Here is a 23002-nt window from a genome sequence, read left to right as displayed (position 1 = left end):
TCTTAAAAGTCAGATGCTTGGTAGTCTTTTGTTTCTTCTCTCTAAGGCCTTTGCAAGTGAGGACATCAGCATTGCTGACCGTCACCGGCTGACTGAGGCCATGTATGATGAACTGATGACCTCCACAATAAAGATCCTCAACAAACTCGACCTGTCATCAGCTGCCGAGAAGGTAGCATTACCTCCAACTAAATGTTTCAGTCTCATGAGTTGTCTTTTCATGACCAAGCTCACTGTTATGTTTTCGGGAACAATATCCTGATTCAATTCAATTCAGATCAGTCAATTATATACATAGGAGATCTGTTGTCGTGTTTTATCTTCTACAGTGAGTAGGCATTCGACATGACAAGTGAAAGTGATTTACCACAAAGATTAATATATAGTAGTTCTCACTCACTCTTAAAAATGCACACACATATATGAAGCTCAATCTTAAAGAAAACCTCAGACATGTGTCCATAATGAATGGCAGTGCAGTACTGAATTTATGTGTATATGTGCAAACACCTAGTTGCGGGTACAGCAACGTGCAGTAAACTTGGACAAAGTACTGTGACTATGCATCCCAGTCCACCCAGCTGTGCCTAGTAGGCAGCAAGAGTTGTATGATCCCCAGGGAGTTGAGATTGAAAAATATGATGTGCCGTTGTGATGGATATCCAATGATCAAGGGAAAACAAAGCGCCTTTGAGCAGTTGTACTGGATATCGGCACTATACAAATGTTTGTATGCATGTATGTATGTATGTACTAGACAGCCAGAGACTGACCATGTGGATCTGTTACTTCAGGTGGAAGGGTCATTACCAGAAGACGCAGTAGAGACATCTGCAGATCCAACATCTGGAGTCCAGGCCAACAGACCCCGGGACTTCCAGGTCCTCATCAACCTGGTGGACTTCTGCAGGTCGGTAGTAGTATGTCCCCATTACAGGTCATTACAGGTCTGTTGATGATGATGATGATGATGATGAAATGATGATGATGATGATGATGATAGTATGTCCATTACAGGTCTGTTGATGTTGATGATGATGATGATGATGATGATGATGATGATGATGAAATTAAGTTATTCCAAGCATTTGACCAGTTCATCCTAATGGACAAAGGGAGGGGACTCTTGATACCACTTGTGTGTTTTAGACCACTTGTACAGCGTTACCTCCTACGCATGCTATTCAACCGGGTAGGCCTGCACCGCAGATCATCATTCCTTTCTGCTGTCACGCCGCGGAACAGATGCAGTTTGGATAACCCATTCCATACTGCACGGGCGCTGTTAAAAGAGACTATGTCTGAGACACCACCTGTATGTATGGTCTTTTATTTGTCTGCAAACAAAGAACAGTAAAGCTTTGCTACAGTTGGTTGTTTCATAATTGTGGACTTTGTATTCATACTAAATACCGCATCTTTCCCTCTGCGGTGCCACGCGACGTGTTGCTCTGCCATGGCGGGAAGTTACGTACATGTGGTCGTAATATTGGGCGTATTAAAACCAACCATTACTTTCCTCGCGGCAACCTTCACGTAGTTTTCAATGTTTTCACGCGTTTGATCTGCTGCTGGCCGCCGCTAATCAACACGCTAAGGTTTGTTTCAGCGTCTTTCATGCTGTTCGGCCCGTGAGGGAGTATCCCCGGGTCACAGCCATATCGCAGAAGGCGCCCGTTCTTGTCTGGAGATGATTGCGGCCATGAGGCTGACCTCGTCCTATTTGTCTGGCCTTTCCCCGGCCCAGAAGCAGGGCGGGCTGTCGGCCACCTTGTTCCTATCGCTGGCCGCGCGGAGGGCGTGAGGGGGGACCTGACGAGGTTCTCCGCCCTAAGTCCAAACGTGTGTCAAAAAAGGGCTGAAAATCCTCGCGGCCTCTTCCCCTCTCCTGCCACTGGAGTAGGGTTTTGACATGTCACTGATGTGGAGTCTATAGTTGTGCGAAAGGCAGATGGACTGGACAGAAGTCCTTCGTTCGCGAGTCGCTGGATGCCCTCCGCAGGAGTTCTCACCCACTCCGGACGGGGCGGAGAGCGTCCGGGTGGGATCAGCCGGGCTCGCTCGATCCTCGCCTTGAGGCGCTCTGTAGATCCGCTGCTCCTGGCTTTCGATCCGGGACGCCGGGTTGCCCGAGAGGTGGGAGGTACCCCAGTCCTCTCCCTCGCTCAGGCCGGTGGGGCCGCTTTTGAGTGACTCCCTGGCACTCCTCGTCTCTGCGCACCCCGCCTCTGCGAGAGCCGGGAGGCACCAGTTCTCGCCTGGCCTGCCTCCCAGCGCCTTCGGGACCGGGTCCACGCATCTGGCGCTGACGCGGAGCAGTTCGTCTGTTCTTCCTTCCTGTGGTTCCTAGCGTTAGCGGCAGTCCACCGGTCGGGGTTAGGTCCTTATCGAGGAGACCCAGCCCATCTCGACTCGGGCTCGACACCGGTGCAATGGAGCTTGGAGGTCGAGGAGCCTGACGGGACTTCAAGCCTCCGCTTTCGCCTCGCCAGCTCATGTGGGAGGTCCGGCGAGAATGCTTGAGGGCTCACCCCAGCTGCAGCGGTGCCTGCTGGTTGGCGCGGGACTCGACTGGAGTCCGCTTTCTGCCTGAAGGCGTTGGCCCTCGAAGGCAACCTCATAGACGAGAAGCTCAAGATTCCCGCCATCGTTGGTCTCTCGACGCGGGCTCGATCCCCCTTCTGTCTGCGCCCCAGTAAGGTTTGACTTACCTGAACTCGCGGCGGCGCTTACCAGCTTGGGGAGGATTCCCTGTTCGGCACCACCAATTGCTGACTAATGTTTTCACTTCCGCCGCCTCTGGGGAGGCTCCGGCTCTCCCGGAGGGCATTCGCTGTCGGCAAGGGCGCCTTACTCCACCTTTGCCCTGGCGCTTCGCGGCACGCATCGGTACTGACGGTGAGGTTCCACCGGAACGCTATGCAGCAGGTGCGGGTGGTGGTCCGGCCGAGGCCTACCTCTACCTCGTTCAGAGGTCGGCCCTGGAGGCGGAGGGCATGCATACGATCGTATCGCCGCATGTCGCGCTGCTCCGCCAGCTAGAAGCGTAGTAACTCACCTCGGCGACCGGTCTTTTTGCGGCTCTGCTGCGCCGACGGTGATGTGATAGCGCAGTCATGGTATGCGCCGCTGTGGCTGTCGACGTCTAGGTACTCTCGGCAGCAACACAGCAGACCTTGCTGGCCCCTCCCTCCGCCTGGGAGCCGACCTTCTTCCAGGGCCCAGCAGGTCATAATGCGGAGGCTGTCATGCAGCTACCTCCTTCGGGCGACTCTGGCGTCTTGTTGAGCACTCATGTGTTCGCCCCTGCCACCTTCTCCGCCGTGCAGCTTCTACACCGTGAAGTTCGCCGGGTTGGTCAAGCCCGCTATAGGTAGGCGAGAAACGTCCGGCCAAGGCGCGAGCAGTCCCACCAGCTCCGCAGCTCGCTGGCTGCCGAGGTCTGCCCCAACCTCCCCGTTAACTCATCAGGCTGTCAGCCAAGCCGCGGTGTCACGCTTCCAGTCAGCCCGGCCATCGGTCTACACACGCCAGCCCTTACCCCATATCCAGTGGGCGTCGCTTTCTATTCCTGGGCCGGATCGGGAGAAGGTTACCAATAACGCGGTGTTGGCCACGGTCAGCCTAGGCCATTCCCCACTGTGGAAGCGTAGGTCCGGCCGACTACCGGCATACGCCGCGACCGGGTGCCGCCATGTCGCCAGGGCGGACATATTGCGCTGAACAAGTTCAGGCTCTGCTGGATTAAGTCCCAATCGAGTTTTTAATTCGCACCGGGAGTAGAACAGGCGGATTTTGGATCTTACCCACTTCCTCGCCCCGGCTGAAAGACGGCGGTTCCGGCCCCATTCTCAACCTCAAGGGGTTGAATCAAGATGCTCAAGTACCATCCTTCAAGATGGAGACACTGCGCCGGGTGATCTCATTCTGTTCGTAGCCTGGCGATTATTCACACGCCACCGACTCAAAGGATGCTGCGATTCAGATGTGGCAGTCTATGTTATCCATCGCTCAAGCAGTACCCTTCGCTCCTTCTTACCTATTGGGACGTATATCAATTCAGGGTGCTCCCTCTTCGCATCATCGACCGCCCTTAAGGGTGTTCAATACTCAGGCTTCATGTTAGTCCCAGTTACCCTGTAGCTCGCCGCTAGGTGCGGAAGGCTACGCTTGTTATCTCCCTACCTAGACGCATTGGTTGCTCGGAGCATCTGGCACAGCCAGCGAACAAGATGCTACTCACACAGTGATAGACATTCTAACTCATCAGGATCGTGGATCATCCTTTGAAATCTTCACCTGGTACCCACCCAGGACTTGGTTTTTTCTTGATACGCGATTCCAAACGCAACAAGGCGATCTCGCTTTCTCCTTGTCGCCCGAATGGTCACCAGAGTTCGAGATGGTCTCTTCATTCCTCTCCAGCCCCAGGCAATTAGCACGACTGGCCTGGGCTTGTCTACCAAAGCCATATGGCGGGCGAATTTATCTTCGTAGTGTGGCGGGCGCTGTGGGTTGAGATGCTGCCCCATACACAAGCGGAAGCTTTTGGCTCGGTTGTGGACTCACACGGAGGATCGGGAGCCGCAGTCCTCACAGTCCCCAGTGGTTGACACACCTCACCTTCAGTGTGGTGGACAAATGTCGGGAATCTCACCAGGGGGTTCCTTGGAAATCCCCGACACGGCCAGCTCTCACAGTTCAGACAGAGATGCGCTCACCTGGCTGGGGGCGTTTCTGGTAGTTCGTCGGCTTCCCGACTTCTGGTCCCAAGTCAAGCCTCACCTCGCCACTAACGTAGTTGGAACTGAGAGCTGTGCGTTGGTATTCGAAATGCTTCAGGAGAGTATGTCCGGCCAGGTAGTCCGCCTTTCAGTTAGACAACCAGACGGCCATGTCGCATACATCCTGAAGCAGGGAGGCACGGTGTCTCTTCAGCGGCCTCCGGAAGCGTGGATTTTCCTCTGGAAGCTACCTTTATACGATTGTCAGGTACTCCTGTTTGGATCTCCGGCTGGAGAACGCGGCGAAGCAGATGCGCTCTTCGCCGGATCCTGGCCTCAAGACGAAAGTGGAGTGCTCGACAGGCAGATATTCAGCAGTAATCTCCCCAAGTTGTATCGGGTCGCTCGAGGTGGATCTGTTTATGCCTCGCGGGACGTTACGGCATCAGTACACCTCGCACTCTGCTCTTGCGATACCGATCCAGGGCGCTGGCTGCCGCACGCCTCTCTCGCTGGCGATTGGACGGGCAAGTTGGCGTTCATGCCCCCGCCCATTACCACTCATTCCCCGCGGTCCTTTCATTAGTTGTCCACCCAGCCAGCTCGCTACTTCGGTGCTACTGGCAATCGCTTAATCTGCCACAGGGCTGGTTTCCGGTAATTTCAGGTTTCTGGCTCAGCCTCTCCGGTTCCCATTACCTTATGCGACGGACATTCTCACTCGTGAACGGAGCGCTCCACCCAAATCCACGGATTCAGTGGGTGGCTTGGAATTTCCGTCAGGTCTAACCTCAGGCACGCCGAATTCCTGCAGCAGTTGCAGACACAATTCTGGCTTCGAGGCGGATTCGACAAACGCTCAGCACGCAGGATAGGTGGTCCCGCCATACGCTGGTGTTCAGATAAGGGGATTGCAGATCCCTTTTCTGCGGATTTAGTCCCGAAAGTATTGGAGTTTTTTGCAAGCTCGCTTTTGAAGAAGGCCTGGCTGCTTCACCATTCATTCGCTACTCCACCAATCGTATTTCCACTCTTTTCACACCCCTGTCGATGGTGCTCTTCTGGGGCAGCACCTCTCGCATTAGCCGCCGGGCTGGCTGAACGGATTCGACCTGCTGCCTCGTGTGCTTAACCAGTCCACCTTTGGGATTTATCGATCGCGGCTTCGACATGGCTGTCCGTCCCACTTTCTCACACCCTATCGGCTATTTCCATTCAGTTGTTGACCTGGAAAGTTGTTTCCGGTGGCGTAACATCTGGCCGGCAAGGGTCGGCGATTTACATGTTATGTCGTCCGGACTCGGCGCTTTCTGACTGTGTTTCACACTTCGATCGTGGTCAGTATTCGGCCCCCAGATACTGTACACCGAATCGGAAGGTCATCACGCTTCCATGTGACAGCCCTATCGAACTTCCTACTCTTTACCCAGCCTTCCACATCGGGGACCACCTCCACGCAGCACTCACCCGCTGGATGTCCGTAAGATTTCAAAGTTCATTCTTTCAAACGAACGCAGGGAATCCGCATCGGGTACCCAGCTGTTCTGTTGTTACGGTGGCGGAAGGCTGGTTCGCCAGCCAAGCAAGCAGACTTTGTCTCGCTGGCTAGTATCGCGGTATTTGTGCCGCTTATCAGGTTAAGGGCAAGCCTCCCCGAGGGGGGTTGAAGGCTCACTCGGTCAGGGCAGTAGCCGCTATCAAAGCTTTTGCATTGGCACTCCATTGAAGAGATCTGCTCCCGCTATTTGGAGCCGCCAAGCACGCTTATACGCCATTATCAGCTCGACACGACTCCCTTAATCGCAAACCCGGCCAGCACTGTTCTTCCAGTGGACAGTGTCCTGCCACCCTGACCGAAAGTGAGAGTCTTGGTTTATTGGTTTGTTTTGACGCTTACTGTACAATAAGATTCCATTATTGACATGTTCAGCTAATGTGAGCTCACTCAGAGAACCTGTACCCCTTCGACTTTCACGGAGTTACTGTATCGTTAGTGAGTGGTATTTTTGTTTTCCCCCACGGTGCCTTTCATGAAAGAAGCCACTTAGTGGTGGGTCGGATTGCTTTTGATATTCGCGACCACGCGCAAGTAATGTCTCATTATGCTAGAGGTCGCCTTTGAGCACAAATCCTCCCTGTCAGTTCCCTCCCCATAATGCCTTCGCTGAAGCTTAAACTGGGTCGAAAGTGACAGGTGAGTGTTATGGCAGTCACCTGTTCAATTTTTTTTCCATGATACCATCGCTATATTTTGAGTGTGCTTGGACAGAACTCCTCCTCCCTGGCCTCCGGCCTTGGGAGTCCCGTGTTTATGCATAATATAAAAATTCCAAGGACGATCTCTCTGAAAGACTACATTCAAACCTGCAGAGCAATTCTTTGAAGAGAGTCGCTCCCTAGGTAGGGCCTCCCACCTCCTCGCTGCAATTCTGTTCACTGGATAAGAATTCAGCAGAAGGAATGATGATAATGGGTCTAGGAGCCTACCCAGTTGGTGCGCATGCGCTAAGGGAGGTAACTCCGTGAGGTAGGGTCCGTATAATAAATAAAAGAGTTTATTTATTGTACAATCTTTTTATTCAAAAAACATTGATACAACTGTCACAGGACATTTTTCAGCCGGAAAATGCATAATATGTACCCCAAGGACGACTCTCTTCAAAGAATTGAAAACCTCTGCAGGTTTGGTTAAGTTTAGATGTGTAGACACAAAATGGTTACGGATCAGTCCAACTGCTTCTGAGAGTTGGAAAACCACAAACTTCCATGATTTTCTTACATACGAGACCACAGTAAGTCGTGTTTCAGTTTCCCTTGTGATGCAAAATACCGTTGTGTTTCAGAGACCTGCTGCCTGTGTGCCACTACGAGCTGTTTGAAAGATGGCTGTTCACCTTCTGCCACTCTGTCATACTTCTCTCCACTCAGTGAGTTCATTTAACCAGTTTGCCTTATAAAGAATTAATGTCTTTGTCAAGTGATGACTGAATTTAATACAAAATTAGAAGGGGCGGTTGGGTAGCCTAATGGTGAAAGCGTCCTCTCGTCACGCCGAAGAAACAGGTTCGATTCCCTACATGGGTACAATGTGTGAAGGGCCGGTGGGGTAGTCTAGTGGTTAAAGCGTTGTCTCGTCATGCTGAAGACCCGGGTTCGAATCCCCACATGGGTACAATGAGTGAAGCCCATTTCTGGTGTCCCCTGCCGTGATATTGCTGGAATATTGCTAAAAGCGGCGTAAAACCAAACTCAGTCAGTCAGTCAGACATTTCTGGTGTCCCCCGCCGTGATATTGCTGGAATATTGCTAAAAGCGGCGTAAAACCAAACTCAGTCAGTCAGTAAGACAGACTTCAAGAGATCCTAATATGATGATCAATATATTTTCAAGTCCATTATTTTCCTTATCCTGACCTTTTCATGTATTATTGATTTCGTCTCCCTTCCTTCCTCCTAACGCTAGTGGAACACTTGTATCTCCTTTTGAAGCTCCTCTAAAAAGCAGATTTGTAATCACTTTACTCACCACGAAGCTGTCTCCCCTCTCTGTTTTGGCGGAACGGGCCAATCTGCCTTTCACACTCTTCACTCTCTCCTTCTTCGCCTCTAGTGGATCTAAGTGGGAGAGCACCTGTGTCTCCAACACCGCACTACATCCCTTTGCTAACTTAGTTATTACCCTACAATTCTACCTTATAAGGTTTCAGGAGTATCCTTCTCTACAATATGGCTTCTGAAATTTATTAGCAATTTTGACCGTTTATGCACGTGTTCTCAAGTGATTGGTTCAGCTTTGCTTTACATTTCATGAAAAACCTGTTTTCGCTTGTAGGTTTAGGTTCCCTGCTGCAGACCCCAAGATTTATTGTGCCCCAGTTGCACGCTAATATGTACTTCCAGCTCTCGCTTGTAAATTACAGCAACTAACAAAAAAATTGGAATTTAGTTAATTATTATTTCTCTGTATCTTTAAAACATGCTAAGGATAAATCCAGGCGGTTGTTGGCAAGTCAGCGCTAAACCGGGTTGAGTCCCTTTAAGAGTTGCTCCGTCGTTGTCGAATGCATCGATTTCCTCATCCAGTGACTCTGCCGGAGGCGTGCTTTCAGAAGATGCTGGCGTGGATGAAGTCCGGGCGGAGCAAGATCTTTCTACGCCGGACAACTCCTCAACCCATATGAAGAAAAGAGGCCATCTTCAGCTGCAGAAGAAGCCTTTACACCCCTAAGGCTTCAACGATCTCACTGGGAGCTCTTCAGACTACAAGGACCTTCTCTGCCGGTGATCGCTCGATGGGAAGAAACAGGCTTGTAAATGAAGAACCGCCATCCCTCATCCCAGAGATACCGCATAAGAAGCGCAGACGAAGGTTTCCAGCACTGCAACGCTGCCAGCACAGCTCTTAGTTACTCTTCTACACTGGCAGTAGGGACCGAAGCAGGTACAGCTGGTATCCCTGGACCATATCGCTACCCTCTCAGATGCTGCCATATCTCTACAGTCGCCACAGACATCCAACCCTCGGGCCTTCTATGCAGCAATTCTCTCAACAAAATGATGGAAATGATGGAGAAGTGCTTTCATGCAGGAAAGAACATCGCGATGATGGACAGCCAGGGCGGCTCTCATCCCTAAGTCATCAACCTCTAGAGAGGATCCAGCCCTGCACCTAAGGACCCCACACCGATGATACATCTGAGAGTCCTACCAGAGGATTCAGCTCTAGGACTAAGAGCAGACCTACACTGCATGACGCTGTCAGCAAACCCGCAGCGAAGGAGGGCACGCTCTTCAGAACAAAAATAGATCGTCATCAGACGACACCCACTTCACAGAGAAAGAAACCCACACCTCCCAGCTGGTTTAGAGAGATCGCCTCGACTCAGACCCTCAACAAACCCCTCCTCCTCTCACCCGCTAAGGTCGCTCTGAATTCATCTTCATGGGCGCCAACAACACCCTCACAGGTCGTCATGGGATTCACCACTTCAGGAAATATACTGCCAGGAAGCCAGCAACTCACTTCCCCAGAAGACGCCACCTCCACGCAGGTCCCCATACAGACGCTTCTAGAACTACACGTAGTTCAACTTACCCATCTCCACACAGATCGCCACGTAGATCGCCACGTAGATCGCCACGCAGATCTCCACATGCACCCATGATATTCAAATCCATCATATACCAGTGGACATGATACAGATGACCCATGGCTGCATCATAATTCTCGGGACTCCAGAGATAAAATATTGCATAACGGATGACTGGACCCAGCTGCCACCATCTACGGAAGAGAATGAAGCATTTACGCATTCCAATGAAGCGACCTACGATGTGGACACTAATACTCTACCTTCAATTGACCTCGCCCCACTCCGTACTCAGAGATCTTGACGCAGCCTTGTGAAAGGCAACCAAGTTCCAGCTCCAAACATCCCACAAAGTTCAACACAAAAAGCCCATAAAGCGACGAAGCCGCGGGAGGTAATCGGCATGTGAAGAAATGTGTGAAGCGATCACGCGACTTGACAATCATGCTCTGGGCAGTTTCGACCACCAATATAGACGCCATTGGACGACCGCACTTCAACCTCAGACCTTTGATCTTTCGTTGTGAGCCTATAATGGGCGCGGAACTCGCCAGCATGGAGGAAGAGATCTTCGCCGGCGGAAAGATTATAACACGCGGCTGAAGCTGGAACAAGAGGGGTACTTCCTTTGGGTCCTCAATTCTATCACCTGCGCAGATCTTCTGTGATCAGAATCCAGGACGGATTCACATCGTTGAGAAATTTTAGTATAGATATATCTACATCAGATAATACGCCAACGGGACTCATGTCCATAGCAGAGATCGGGCCACTTCAGCGCATACAGATCTTCAGGTATCTACATACGCTGGTTCAGCAGCAGCCTTGTTAAGGCGCAGGAGGTTATAAAAGTCAACATATTCCTCAACGTTCAAGGCTGGAATTCTCGCCATACTACATGGGACTCCTGTATAAGGTTCCAGATTGATTGATAAACTACAAAATCATCAACTAATCCCTTTGGTAGAACTTATAATAAAGTTGAGTATCAAATTCCATAAGGACTTGTGTATTTCTAACACAAAGAGGGTAATTTACGACGCCTCCATTGAGACTCGGCGAATGTAGCTCCATAAGTAGCAGCGCCGAGGAGGTGTAGACTTCAGCTTTGATCATCTGTATAAAAGGGATGACTGTACTTTGTCTTTCAGGTCTGAAGTGCAACAGTCACAGCAGCCAGGAAAAACAGCCTACCTATTATCGGTATTACGCTGCCAAATCTTTCGCCGGCTACCATGCTACCTTCTATACATGGTGGTCACTGTGAGTAACTCCGAAGCTCTACGGATTGAAGACCGAAAGTGTTGATAAGATATCAACGCACTGCAATAAGATTCTACAAGGACCTTTTTTCTGCTACACCAGTGACGCCACATCGCTGGAGCAAAAGCCAGCGAACTGCACCATCTTTACTGGTCCATGAGAGACAACGCCCATGCAGAAGCCTGACGAAGTTCACATGTCAGGGAATCCGTTTACAAGCGACAACCAACCTTCAACGCAGGGAGTGAAGGCCTTCAATTACAGTCCAGTTAGACGGAACTACGCGGATTCCATTGTCTGTTCACGGGTTAGAGACCTTCCCCGTCATCATTGAAGACGCATTCATCAGCGCCAACGCAAGCAACATACCGCTTGACGGACTTTTGATTTCACGGCAGCCAGTCTACCTTTATACAGACCCCTTGGCCAAAGATATAACAGACGGCAGCTCTAAGCTTCCTACTCTTCTGTGGCCAATCCGGACAGTGGCAGAGTCTGTTGGGTCTCCCTCACGCCAGCACAGGATATGACGCCAAGAGGAGGGAGATTACAACCACGCCCACCACAGGCCTCGCCCACTGCACATCCGGGATCGGCATCCGGACTCTCTCGACTTCTCGGATGCACTAAAACGGCGACGGCCATGTAGGAATTAGAGATCGAATTTTATGGGAGGCACCTACTTAGTAGAGCCGAGTGTGCAAAACGCATCTATATGTGGACGATCTCTCCCAAGTGATGGGAGCGTACCCCGACAAATCTAAGCGTCTGCTGGGAAATGGAAGTTACAAGATTCCCAGGTACATATCAACATGCTAGAAATGAAAGCAGTGATAAACGCCATATCTCCACTGGACCAGCATTCTATGAAATGCTCATCTAAACAGTACACACGGATGACACCTCCACAGTGGCGTTTCTATTATTAAACAGTCAAGGGTCATCATGCTTGGCTGAACCTTTCTGAACTCTGTCCAGGCCATCTGTTCAGCATAACAGACCATTTGAATATCCATATAAAAGCATGCCCTATTCCTAGGGAGCCAAGAATGTGATAGCAGACTAATATCTCGCAGTCAACTCAGCCATCCCTTGGAACAGAATTTGGAAATCTTCAAACAGAGATAGAGCTTCACTAATAGATTCTGTCACAAGATTCAACAATCAACTGGTAACATTTGTCTTCTCCAATACCAGATCCACAGCATAAAGCAACAGATGCCTCTAAGCATCTCTTTGAAGGACTAAACGCTATCGCTCCGCCTACCGCCTCTAATAATGAAGTGTTGGGTAGAAAATCATGCAGACTTAGGAACCCAACTGATTTTGATCGCCCTTATTGGCCAGCTAGAATATGGTTCTCATTCTCATACAAGAACTAGGACCTACCAACTCAACTACCAGAGGGACTTAACTTGTTAGTACATCCACAAAGCAAAGCACACGGGCAACTTCTTGAAGGTGTGTTCGCCTACACGCATGGACCGTGATATATGCTTGAATAAGAGAGGATATTCCACCAGGCGAAGCAATGTCACGCTTAGCTTTACGCGAAGTCAACACGCCAACTTGTAATGCACAAGGCATGGGCTTTGAGGACCACGTTGAGGAAACAGGCTTCAGCCATGAAAGTTTACACACCCTCAAGTGGGCGGACTATCTTTGTCAACAGACAAACGGCAAAACGGTTAAAAGGGTCAATGATCAACATACCTAGCTGCATTGAGCTCAGCTATCACTTGGCGAGGACGAGTGTAAACTGACTAAGGTACCAGAGTTACTGGCCTTACTATGCTCTTTTTAAACTGGAGGACCAACAACAGAGATTTAGAGCTCCGCTTGGGACCTCAACATAGTTCTCTCACGGCATTCACCAGTGACGCTTTTATGGAACCATTAGATAGGACATCTTTTGGAGTTCTGACACAGAAAACTCTGTTCCTGATTGCCTTAGCAACAGCAGCAAGGATGTCGGAAATACATGCTCTAGACTTTGAAAGGACACGCATTTGATGAAAATCGTAAACATTGTGCATGGGACTGAGATGGACTTATAGCAAAGAATCAACTGGGCTGTGGTCAACCGGACAGACAATTCCACATCCCAGCACTATCATCAGTCCTTCCAAATACAGACACATATCCTTGTGCCCAGTAAGAGCATTAAAAGTCTACCCATACAAAGGTCTAGACCAGGAGACTAAAATTCAAGCATCTTTTTTCATCCCCTACATCGCAGAGACACAGACTGAGATCTCGCGACTACTTATCAATAATATGGATGAGAATCAAGTCTTTCACGGACCTACAAAGCAGCAGGACTTGATCCCTCCAAGAGCCTCCAATCCACATGAAATTAGAGCTCTGACATCAACACTGCCTATTATGGAAACTGCTCTTTATCAATGGATAATGGAGGGCTGTTTTTGGAAATCGGACATGGTGTTTGCCAACCACTACCTGAGAGACATCGCCATCGAAGACGCTCTCTACATTCACTATTTCGACCCACTTGTTGTAGCACAACAATTGACAGTTCCACAGAGGCGCTTGAGACAGAAGTCTTCCGCCCTTATCATGATTCTGGTAAAAGCCAACACTCTGAGTTACAGCTTTGGAGTCCATATGCACGCCTAAGACAGACTAGCATAAGTGATAAGACCCAGTACTTGTAAGGACGCATCAAGACATAAGAAGGGTCGCTTCTCCACTTGATTCTTGCATCAAGAGATGGATTGCTAAAACTTTCACATAAAAATGTTAATAGAAGCTAAAGGACCAAAAAGTTAAATAATTGTGGTCCCCATCAGAGAAAGCTGGAAGTAAAGGGTTACAGCAGCAGCAGAGCCCAGCAGTAAATTGAAGTGCTACCAGGAAGTTCCCATAGGGTATGCAGACGAATCACCAAATTGAATCCAGAAGTGTTTCACCCACCACCATTGATTTTTTGTGCTTTACAAATAATTTGAAGACATGTAAGTAACAGTTGTAAATGGTGTAAATTGTTGGTTGCATTCATCATGTCAGCATATAAGATTTTTTTTCAAAGCTGTTTCCTTTTTCATAGTTTTACATAAATCCACATAATGTCTCCCCTTATTCCAGGAATCCTCTGTGTCTGGCTTCTACAAGATGCTGGCCGCTGCAATGAAGATTGGGAACAAACTAGACTATTTCAAGGTGGGACAGATAATAAAGGAAGAAGTGCTAGTGTTTGATGTTTTTTGATGTTGTGGAAAGGGAAAAAGGAACTATGTGTGCTCTTTGTTACTCCAGATGGAGAATGGAAGGGGACTGACAAATAGAATAGAAAGATAAACAAACATGGGTGTTATTTTGTCATGGCTTCCTCAATAAGACCTGTATGGTGTTTATTAGTCAATAGTATTCTATGAAAAGTGGTTCTATATTTGTCTCTATAACATATGTACCAACATTGATAGTGTGTGGTTTCCCTCCAGAATGTGGCTCCAGTGTCTCCGTGAAGTCTGCTGATGCCATGGATGTCGACGATGGTCACCTGGGGAGGACCCCAGCAGAAGGATGTCAGCTACCAGCTCATGATGAAGTTCTCTAAGGAGGTAACAAACCGGGATGGAAACTAGAACTTGATGGTTACAGAGAGCAGTCATGTTAACCATTTAAATGGGTCTTTAAAAATCTTGAAGACCCTCGGGACTTTATATGAAGGGATACAGCTAGAAACTCTTACTGGATGCATTTTACACAATTTGTATTTCATTTTGAATTTTGGCTCCATATCTGTTCATTAAATTAATTCTTTTTGTTGATGTCATCATTGGTTGGATATATTGACATATTCCTGGTCCTTTTGTAAACATTAACACCACAAGAACAATCCCATTTCAGATGTAAGCATTTGGAAGCATCTCTAAAAACCTGAATATTCATCTGTTTTATTCATTGTACACCTGTTAGATTCAAATCTGTTCTACTTTAGTTTTGTAGACCCAAACAGCCATTCAGTGCAGTAAATCGGGTACATTTAAATGTTGTAACACTCAGATATATTGTCTGTCTTGATGTACTTTTAGCAATATCCTGTTATGTTGAGGTTTTTATATGACCACTATATTGTCATGTGAAGCTGCGATGAGTTGATGTGGTTCACATGGATACTATATTGTCAGTGTGAAGCTGCTATGTGTTGATATGGTTCACGTGGATACTATATTGTCGCAGTGATGCTGTTGTGTTGAGGTGTTGGTGAGGATGAAGCAGTACCAAGCGGATGACCTCCTGGCTGCCTGCCTCACCCTAATCCTTGCTCTGCCCAAGGAGATTATAGCAGAACAAATGACTGGAGATTGTTCCAGCCATTCAGGTAGCAGCAAATTTAATGATAAAATTTTTGTCCAGTGTTCATGATATATAGAAGTCGCTATTTTTTGTCGCTTTTTTAGCCAAATATGTTCACATAAAGTTCATTCAGGGTGCCATTGTATGAAACAATTCAGCGCAACTTCCACTGTCATAAGTCTATATTAAAGTATGGATCACAATTAGTGCCAAATATTTTGTTGGAACCAAATGGAGCAAAATGCAACCAAAGATCCATTTGTTTTAACATGTCATTTTGAAACCTTGTGTGTTGCTCCCAATGTCCAGTAATGTTAATTTATCTTGATATGTCCTTTGTTACTGATAGCCAAAGAGAGTAAACTTGTTTTAGGTCTTGTTCTTAAAAAATACCATCCCCCATGCATGTATTATTATTCATCTTCAGGTGACATTGACCTTTGGGCCTGAGTTATCTCCCCCTGCAGCTATTGGTCTTGATGCACTTGAGTACTGGAGTTCTCACCTTCCGGAGAGAATATTACACCCTCACTATAAGGACATCCTGCCTTCCTGGACAACTACATCGTAGAACTGCTTGACAAAGGCAGGTTTAAAGTTGCTACTGTGTTCATGTTGTTCAATAAGAAGGAGACTCTACATCCCATTTCATATGTGTCTTAATGGTACATTCTTTACGGGCAGTTGACTTGACAGTTCGCGGAGTCATGTGTAGCTTTTGACCCATGAATTCGAATTCATCATACAGCTTGACTGAAGCTTCAACTACTGTGTATGTATGGTTGTTATTCGCTCTGAGAAACGCTTTCTGGACTTTGCAGTCAGTTATTTCATTTATGTGACTTTGAATTAACTTTTTACTTAGCTTTCCTCATGGTTTACGCGACGCGGTTGCTATTCCATGGCGTGGAAGTTTAGCATGCCACGCGGTTGAAATATTACGCTTTTAACCAAGTATTTCATGTCGCTAAGGTCGTGATTCATTGCGACTTTTCAATGTTTTGCACGTATATTTATGCTGTTGTGTTACGCCAAGCATTACGTTTGCTTGCGCTGCTTTGCTTTTCAGGCATTTACTGGGTGTACTTCCTATGGGCAAAATATCCTCGCCAGATAAGCATGATAAATGCTTATGCTGTCTGGAGAAGGCAGGGCATAACCCTGACATCTGTGAATTGTGTATGGTCTTTTCCCTGGGCCCAGAAGAGACGGACGGCTGACTTCCTTATTTACAAGGAATTACGTGAGGCGGGAGGGGACTTGACCCAGGGAGGTTCCCCTGTCCAAGGCCAAAAGGCTAAATCTAAGTCTACTTCTCGTGATAAGTCACACTTCATTCTCAATCCAGTGGTTTTGATATGTCCGCTATCACACAATTGTTTCAACAGCATATGGACTCAGTGAAGTCCCTCGCTCACGAAGCGTCTGTTGAGGGGATCGGGGACTGAGTCGCCTGAAGCTCGCTCGATCCCTTTGGCCAGGCTTGCCTGTCGATCCTTTGCCTTTGGCTTCGGTCAGATGCCTCGGCTCTGTGGGTGGAAGGGAGCACTGGTGACGCTTTCCCCCGCATGTTGTTCTTCTCCTCAGCCAACTATCCAAAGTTCAGGCCCACCTGAAGCGAGACTTTACAGTCTGCCGCTACCACGGCGCGACATGCGCAGTCATGGGGATGCTAGCTGTGGCTGTCTACATAAAACCTCATAAACCCTCATGAACCACCTGGTACCCACCCAGGACTTGGTTTTTCTCGCGACGCGGCGCTTTACAACTCAACATGTTCTTGTCTCTTTGTCGCCCAACCAGGTCACCAGAGCACGGGAGATGCTGTTCGCTCTCTCTCCAGCCCCAGGCACCAGCACGGACTTGGCCTCTGGCCTCACTGGGGCCATATGGCTAAATTTTATCTTCTGTAGTGTGGCGGGCGCTGTTGAGGATGCGCCCCTATACAGCAAGCTTTTGGCGAAGTCTGTGGGCTCACTCGAGGACTCTGGAGCGGAGTCTCACAGTCCCCCTCGTGTGTTGACACCTTCACCTTCAGTGGTGGACCAATGTCGGGAATCTCACCAGGGGATCCCCTGAAATCCCGACGCCAGCTCTTACAGTTCAGACCGGCGCGCCCTCACGGGCTGGGGTGTTCTGGGCAGTCTGTCGGTGTCCGACTCTGGTCCGGAAGTCAAGCCCACCTTCACATCAACGTGCGTTGGAACTGAGAGCTGTGCGGTTGGTTTTCGAAGCCCGGAGAGCATGCTGTCCAGGGCCAGGTGGTTCGCCTTCAGTTGACAACCAGACGGCTATGTCGCACATCCTGAAGTCAGGCATGGCATCGGTGTCCCGAGCGCTGCTCCGGGAGACATGGACACCTTTCCTCTGGTGCCACCAGCAGCCATTGTCAGGTACTCCCCTGCTTATCTCCGGGTTGGAGAACGCGGCGAGCAGACGCCTTCTCTCGCCGATCCTGGCCCCGCAGACGAGTGGGATGCTCGACAGGCAGATATTCAGAGTTATTCTCCCAGTTGTAACGTGGTCGCTCCAGGTGGATCTGTTTGCGCCCGGGCGATCAATCAGACACCCGCAGTTCTGCTCTCAATACCGGACTCGAGGGCGCTGGCTGCCACGCCTTCCTGCTGGATTGGACGGGCAAGCGTTCGCATGCTCTCTTCGCCGCTACCACTCATTCCCCGCGGTCCTTTCATTAGCTGTCCACTCCAGCCAGCTCGGCCGCTTGTGCTACTGGCACCGGCCGCCACAGAGCTGGTTCCGGTAATTCTCAGGTTTCTGGCCTCAGCCTCCTGTTCTATTACCTTTACGACTCGATATTCTCACTCAGAACGGTTTCACTTCCACCCCAATCCAAGGATTCAATGGGTGGCTTGGCTCTCTGTCAGGTCTAGCCTCGAGGCACACGGAATTCCTGCAGCAGCTGCAGACACACCCTGGCTTCGAGGCGGATTCACTAACGCTCAGTATGAGGAGATAGGTGGTCCCGCTTTCATGCGCCTGGTTTTCAGATAGGGATTGCAGATCCCTTCTGGCGGATTGAGTCCGAGTATTGAGCTTTTGCAAGCTCGCTTGAAGAAGGCCTGGCATGCTTCGACCATTCGCGGGCTACTCCACCGCTATTTCCACTTTTCACACCTCTGTCGATGGTGCTCTTTCTGGGGCAGCACCTCTCGCATAGCGCTTTCGCTGGCGCTGAACGGTTCGACCTGCTTTCAGGCTGTCCAGGGATTTGTCAATTGTGCTCAATAGCTGTCCGTCCCCACTTTCTACACCCATCGGGCTATTTCCATTCAGTTGTTAACTTGAAGGCCGTTTTTCTGGTGGCGGTAACATCTGGGCGAGAGGGTCGGGCGATTTACATGCTATGTCGTCCCCACCCGCTGACTGTGTTTCACACTGATCGTGGTTTCGTATTCGCCCTCGGATACGCATCACCAAGGCGTCCGATCACGCTTTCCATGTGACAGCTCCTATCGAACTTCCACCTCTACCCAGCTCTTCACATCGGGGACCTCTGCAACGAAAGCACTCACCCGCTGGATGTCCGTGAAGACCCTCAAAGTCTATATCAAACTAACGCAGGGAACTGCATCGGGTACCCAGCTGTTCTGTTGTTACGGGAAGTGGAAGAAGGTTGGTGCGGGCGCAGCAAGCGTGACTTTGTCTCGCTGGCTAGTTTCATGTATTTGTGCCACGCTTATCAGGCTAAGGGCAAGCCTCCTGAGGAGGGTTGAAGGCTCATTTCTCGTCAGGGCAGTAGCCGTGACAAAAGCTTTGCATCAGCACTCCCATTGAAGAGATCTGCTCTGTCACTTTTCGGTTTCCGCCTAGCACGCTTATTTGGCATTATCAGCTCGACTACACATTCCTGTAATCGTATGAAGCTTTGGTTGTTCTTGTTCCTTCCAGTGACAGTGTCCTGCCACCCTGACCGAAAGTGAGTCTTGGTTTATTGGTTTTGCTGACGCTGCTGGTCAATACTGAGTTTTATTGACATGTCCGCTTAATGGGAGCAAATAACTCATTTCTCGATCCTTTCACGGAGTATTTAGGTCGGTTGTGAGCTTATTATCATCCCCACGGTGCTCACTAATCAATACCAAGGTGGGTGGGGCTTTTGTTTACATTTCTCGCACCATGCGCTACTTTGCTATGCTAACCTCTGAGGTCGCTCTTTAAGTCTGCAATCCTCCCCTGTCAGTTCTCTCCCACAATGCCTCTCGCGAAGCCAAAACTGGGACATGTGACAGGTGAGTGTTATGGCATGCCTGTTACATTATTCAATTGACGATAGCTATTTGTGTATGTGCTTGGACAGAATTCCCTCCTCCTCCTGGCCTCCGGGTCTTTGAGAGTCTGTGTTTATGCATAATATAATTCTCCCAGATCGATTCTTGAAGAAGAATTAACCAAACCTGAAGAGGTTTTCAATTCTTCAAGAGAGTCGCCCCTGGGTAGGGCCTCCCCTCTTCCCCCCGAATTCTGTTCACTGATTTATTCAGCAGAAGGAATGATGATACGGGTCTAGGAGCTTACCCAGTTGGAAAGCATGCGAACGGGGAGGTAACTCCACGAGGTGGGGCCGTGATAATAAATAAAAAGTTTATTTATTGTACAATCTTTTTATTCAAAAACATTGATACAACTGTCACAGGACATTTTCAGCTTGGAAAATGCATAATATGTACCCCAAGCGACTCTCTCTCTCGAAGAATTTTAAAACCTCTTCAGGTTTGGTTAAGTTTCTGCAAGCTCGCTTGGAAGAAGGCTTCACCATCTCGGGCTACTCCACCGCTATTTCCACTTTCCATTCCCTGTCGATGGTGCTCTAGCACCCGTCTTGAAGCCCTTCTTGAAGCTGGCGTGGATCGGGTTTGACCTGCTGTCAGCGCAATTCAGCCCACCTTGGGATTTGTCAGATTGGCTGTCCGGTCCCATCGCTCTCGCCGCCTAACAGCTATTTCCATTCAGCTGTTAACATGGAAGGTCAGATTTCTGGTGGCGGTAACATCTCTGGCTAGGGGTTGGCTAATTTACATGCTATGTCGTGCAGACCCGCACTGACTGTGTTCCATCCAAATCGTGGTCAGTATTCGCCTCCCGATACTTTACTGTCCAAAGATCGATCATGCTTTCCATGTGACAGCTCCTATCGAACTTCCTACTCTTACTCCAGCCTGACATTTTCAGCAGAAAATGCATATATATGTACCCTGCTAAGGATTCTTCTCTTCAAAGAATTGGAAACCTCTACAGGTTTAGCTAAGTTTTTAATATACAGTAATTTCATCATATTTATGCTGGTATCACGCATATTTTAATGATATGTATGCTAAGTATTATGTTTCATAATTTTGCTTGTCTTACCTTTTAGGTGCTGAAGAGGTAAATGTGGACAGTACAGTAACAGTGAAATCCTCTAAATCCAAGTTTAGGACGGAAGGTCACCGTGGAAGAAGGTGAAGGACAAGAAATGGCGTAATGATAAGGTTTGTTTCTCAGAGGTTTTTGTACTGTCCTAAGATTATTCACTATTATTCATGCTTCATGGAATATTGGGATGAACTCTGGCTGTGACATCTGGGTGACTGACCCTGCCTTGGACATGAACATAAAACAATGTGACAGCCATGACTGAGGTCTCAGCAGTATGAACTTGATCCTATGAAGAATATGTCCCCATAGTATTACAGGGCTATGAGTCTCAGCTTGTTGTCATCAAACAGAGGGTCATGCTCTACCTGGGATCCCTTGGCGGTGGCATCAACCATGCTCCTCCTGTCTCGGTGGCTGACTTAAGAGATCAGCAAGCAGGCCATAGCCTGGGACACACAAAGCAGCACCTCAAGTTTGACATGCCCTTCATTGACATGAAACCAACTATATACTCTTTGTAAGCTTTCTTCATTCTCCAAAATGTCCAGAGTCAGTGAATGAGTTGTTATAATGTAAGACATGTTATGCACAGTCACACTCCATTTTACCTCCTGCCTTATATTTTCACTGTAGTTCTTATTATCAATGAATGCTACAAGCATTTGTTTTAGCAGAGATCAAAGTTATTATGAAGAATAATGTATAAAATGGCAAGATAAGACCAGACTAATTTCATTTTTTGTTTTACGTGGTTTTGTCCTCAGAAACCTAAGGCAGGAAGGAAAAAACATAAAATATAAAATCACCAGTCAAAGTAATATTCCTTTTAAATACTAAAAGTACTTTTACTTTTGGCAATTTATGAAGTGTATATGTGGCAAAAAACAATCTAAAAGCACTTTCTTGCACATTTTTACATTTTTGGCAAATAAATATATTCAAATTTTTATTTTTGAGCAGGGAAATATATATATATATTTTTTCTAATTCTTGAAAATATGACAGGCAGATCCCAAAAAACAAGAAATAAAATTGGTCTGGCCTAATTGAAAATTCATACAAGTTTAGGTTTGTTTATGACAGTTATGAAGAATTGGCCCAATGAAGAGACAGTTACCGAACTTAAAATAACAGAAGCAAGATTGAACCATGTGTCATTTTTTTCACATATAGCATACATGTGGTGAATGAAGCTATGCTGTGTCAATCTCAATTTACTCACTAACATTAGCAACCCTGGTTCAAGCTCTCCTCTTACCAAAGTTATCTGCCCCAGACCAGTTCCTGCCTCACGTGGTTGAGCTGGCCACCAAGTCCGGGGACCGCAGACCAAGGTGGCAGCTTGTGAGCCTCCTCCACTCCCTGGTGCTGTACACTGGGGCGAGGGTGCCAGCCTCCCGGGACAAGCAGAAGAAGATGCCCATGGACCGACTGTAATAAGAAGCTGTTCCCCTCCATCCTACAGCTGGCCTGTGACGTGGAGCTGGTGAGACTGACACTGTAACCAATATGTCTGTGAGCTTTAGTCCATGTTATTGTAAGTAGTGTATGGTATGATTTTGCCACTTTTTAGCAATATTCCAGCAATATTGTGGCAGGAATAACAGAAATGTTCTGCAACATTCTACCCATGTAGGAATGAAATCCAGATCTTTGCATGAGCAAAAGCTTTGCACCACAAGCGCTACCCCAATCACTTCCAGTTATAATTAGTAATGGTTTTCCTTTGTTAGTCATTGATGTCTGTGAACTTTTATCATCTAAACCTGGCCTTTGATACGGACATATGAGCAGATATCTCCAAGCGAGATTTTGCTAGCTTATGTACCCAGCATTGTGAAATGCTTTTTATGACCACTCTGTGACATCATCACTTTACCATGGATGTGCCAGAAATGAAATGACATCACTACTCTTTCAGCCACTGAAGTTGGCTAGCTATTCTCGAAACGCTTCCCGAGCCTCTACGCAAACTTCTTAAAGCTCCATTCTCCAACGTGACTGGCTACGCATCAAAGTTAAGAATTCTAGAGCTACTTAACGCTTCGAGAATAAGAGCTCTGGTTAGTTGTAAATTTCCACTCCAATACACTACCCCAAATTATTAACAAACTGAAAGTGTTGGAAGTATGATGTGGGATGATAAACAGCATCCTCACTCACTTCGTTAGATATACATCACATTGGTTTAGCATCTCTATATGGAATACACCTTCCAACAGGTAGAACT

At 48.1% G+C, this 23002-nt stretch overlaps 1 protein-coding gene across 1 annotated transcript in view; it reads left to right on the top strand.

Annotated features, from left to right (window-relative positions):
- Positions 1-14558, top strand: part of LOC124266459 (DNA-dependent protein kinase catalytic subunit-like) — a 34097-nt gene extending 19539 nt beyond the window's left edge. The window contains 5 exon segments of the mRNA XM_046701252.1: positions 47-172; positions 795-910; positions 7568-7651; positions 14182-14256; positions 14538-14558. Coding sequence (XP_046557208.1) covers positions 47-172; positions 795-910; positions 7568-7651; positions 14182-14227 — 372 coding nt within the window. The 3' untranslated portion in view covers positions 14228-14256; positions 14538-14558.
- The last annotated feature ends 8444 nt before the right edge of the window (positions 14559-23002 follow it).

Source organism: Haliotis rubra, unplaced genomic scaffold (assembly GCF_003918875.1).
Source record: "Haliotis rubra isolate DU_JTF1 unplaced genomic scaffold, ASM391887v1 Scf1259, whole genome shotgun sequence".
Classification (NCBI taxonomy): Eukaryota; Metazoa; Mollusca; class Gastropoda; order Lepetellida; family Haliotidae; genus Haliotis; species Haliotis rubra.
The sequence above is the reverse complement of the archived record's forward strand: the minus strand, read 5'-3'. Positions and strand labels throughout refer to the sequence as shown.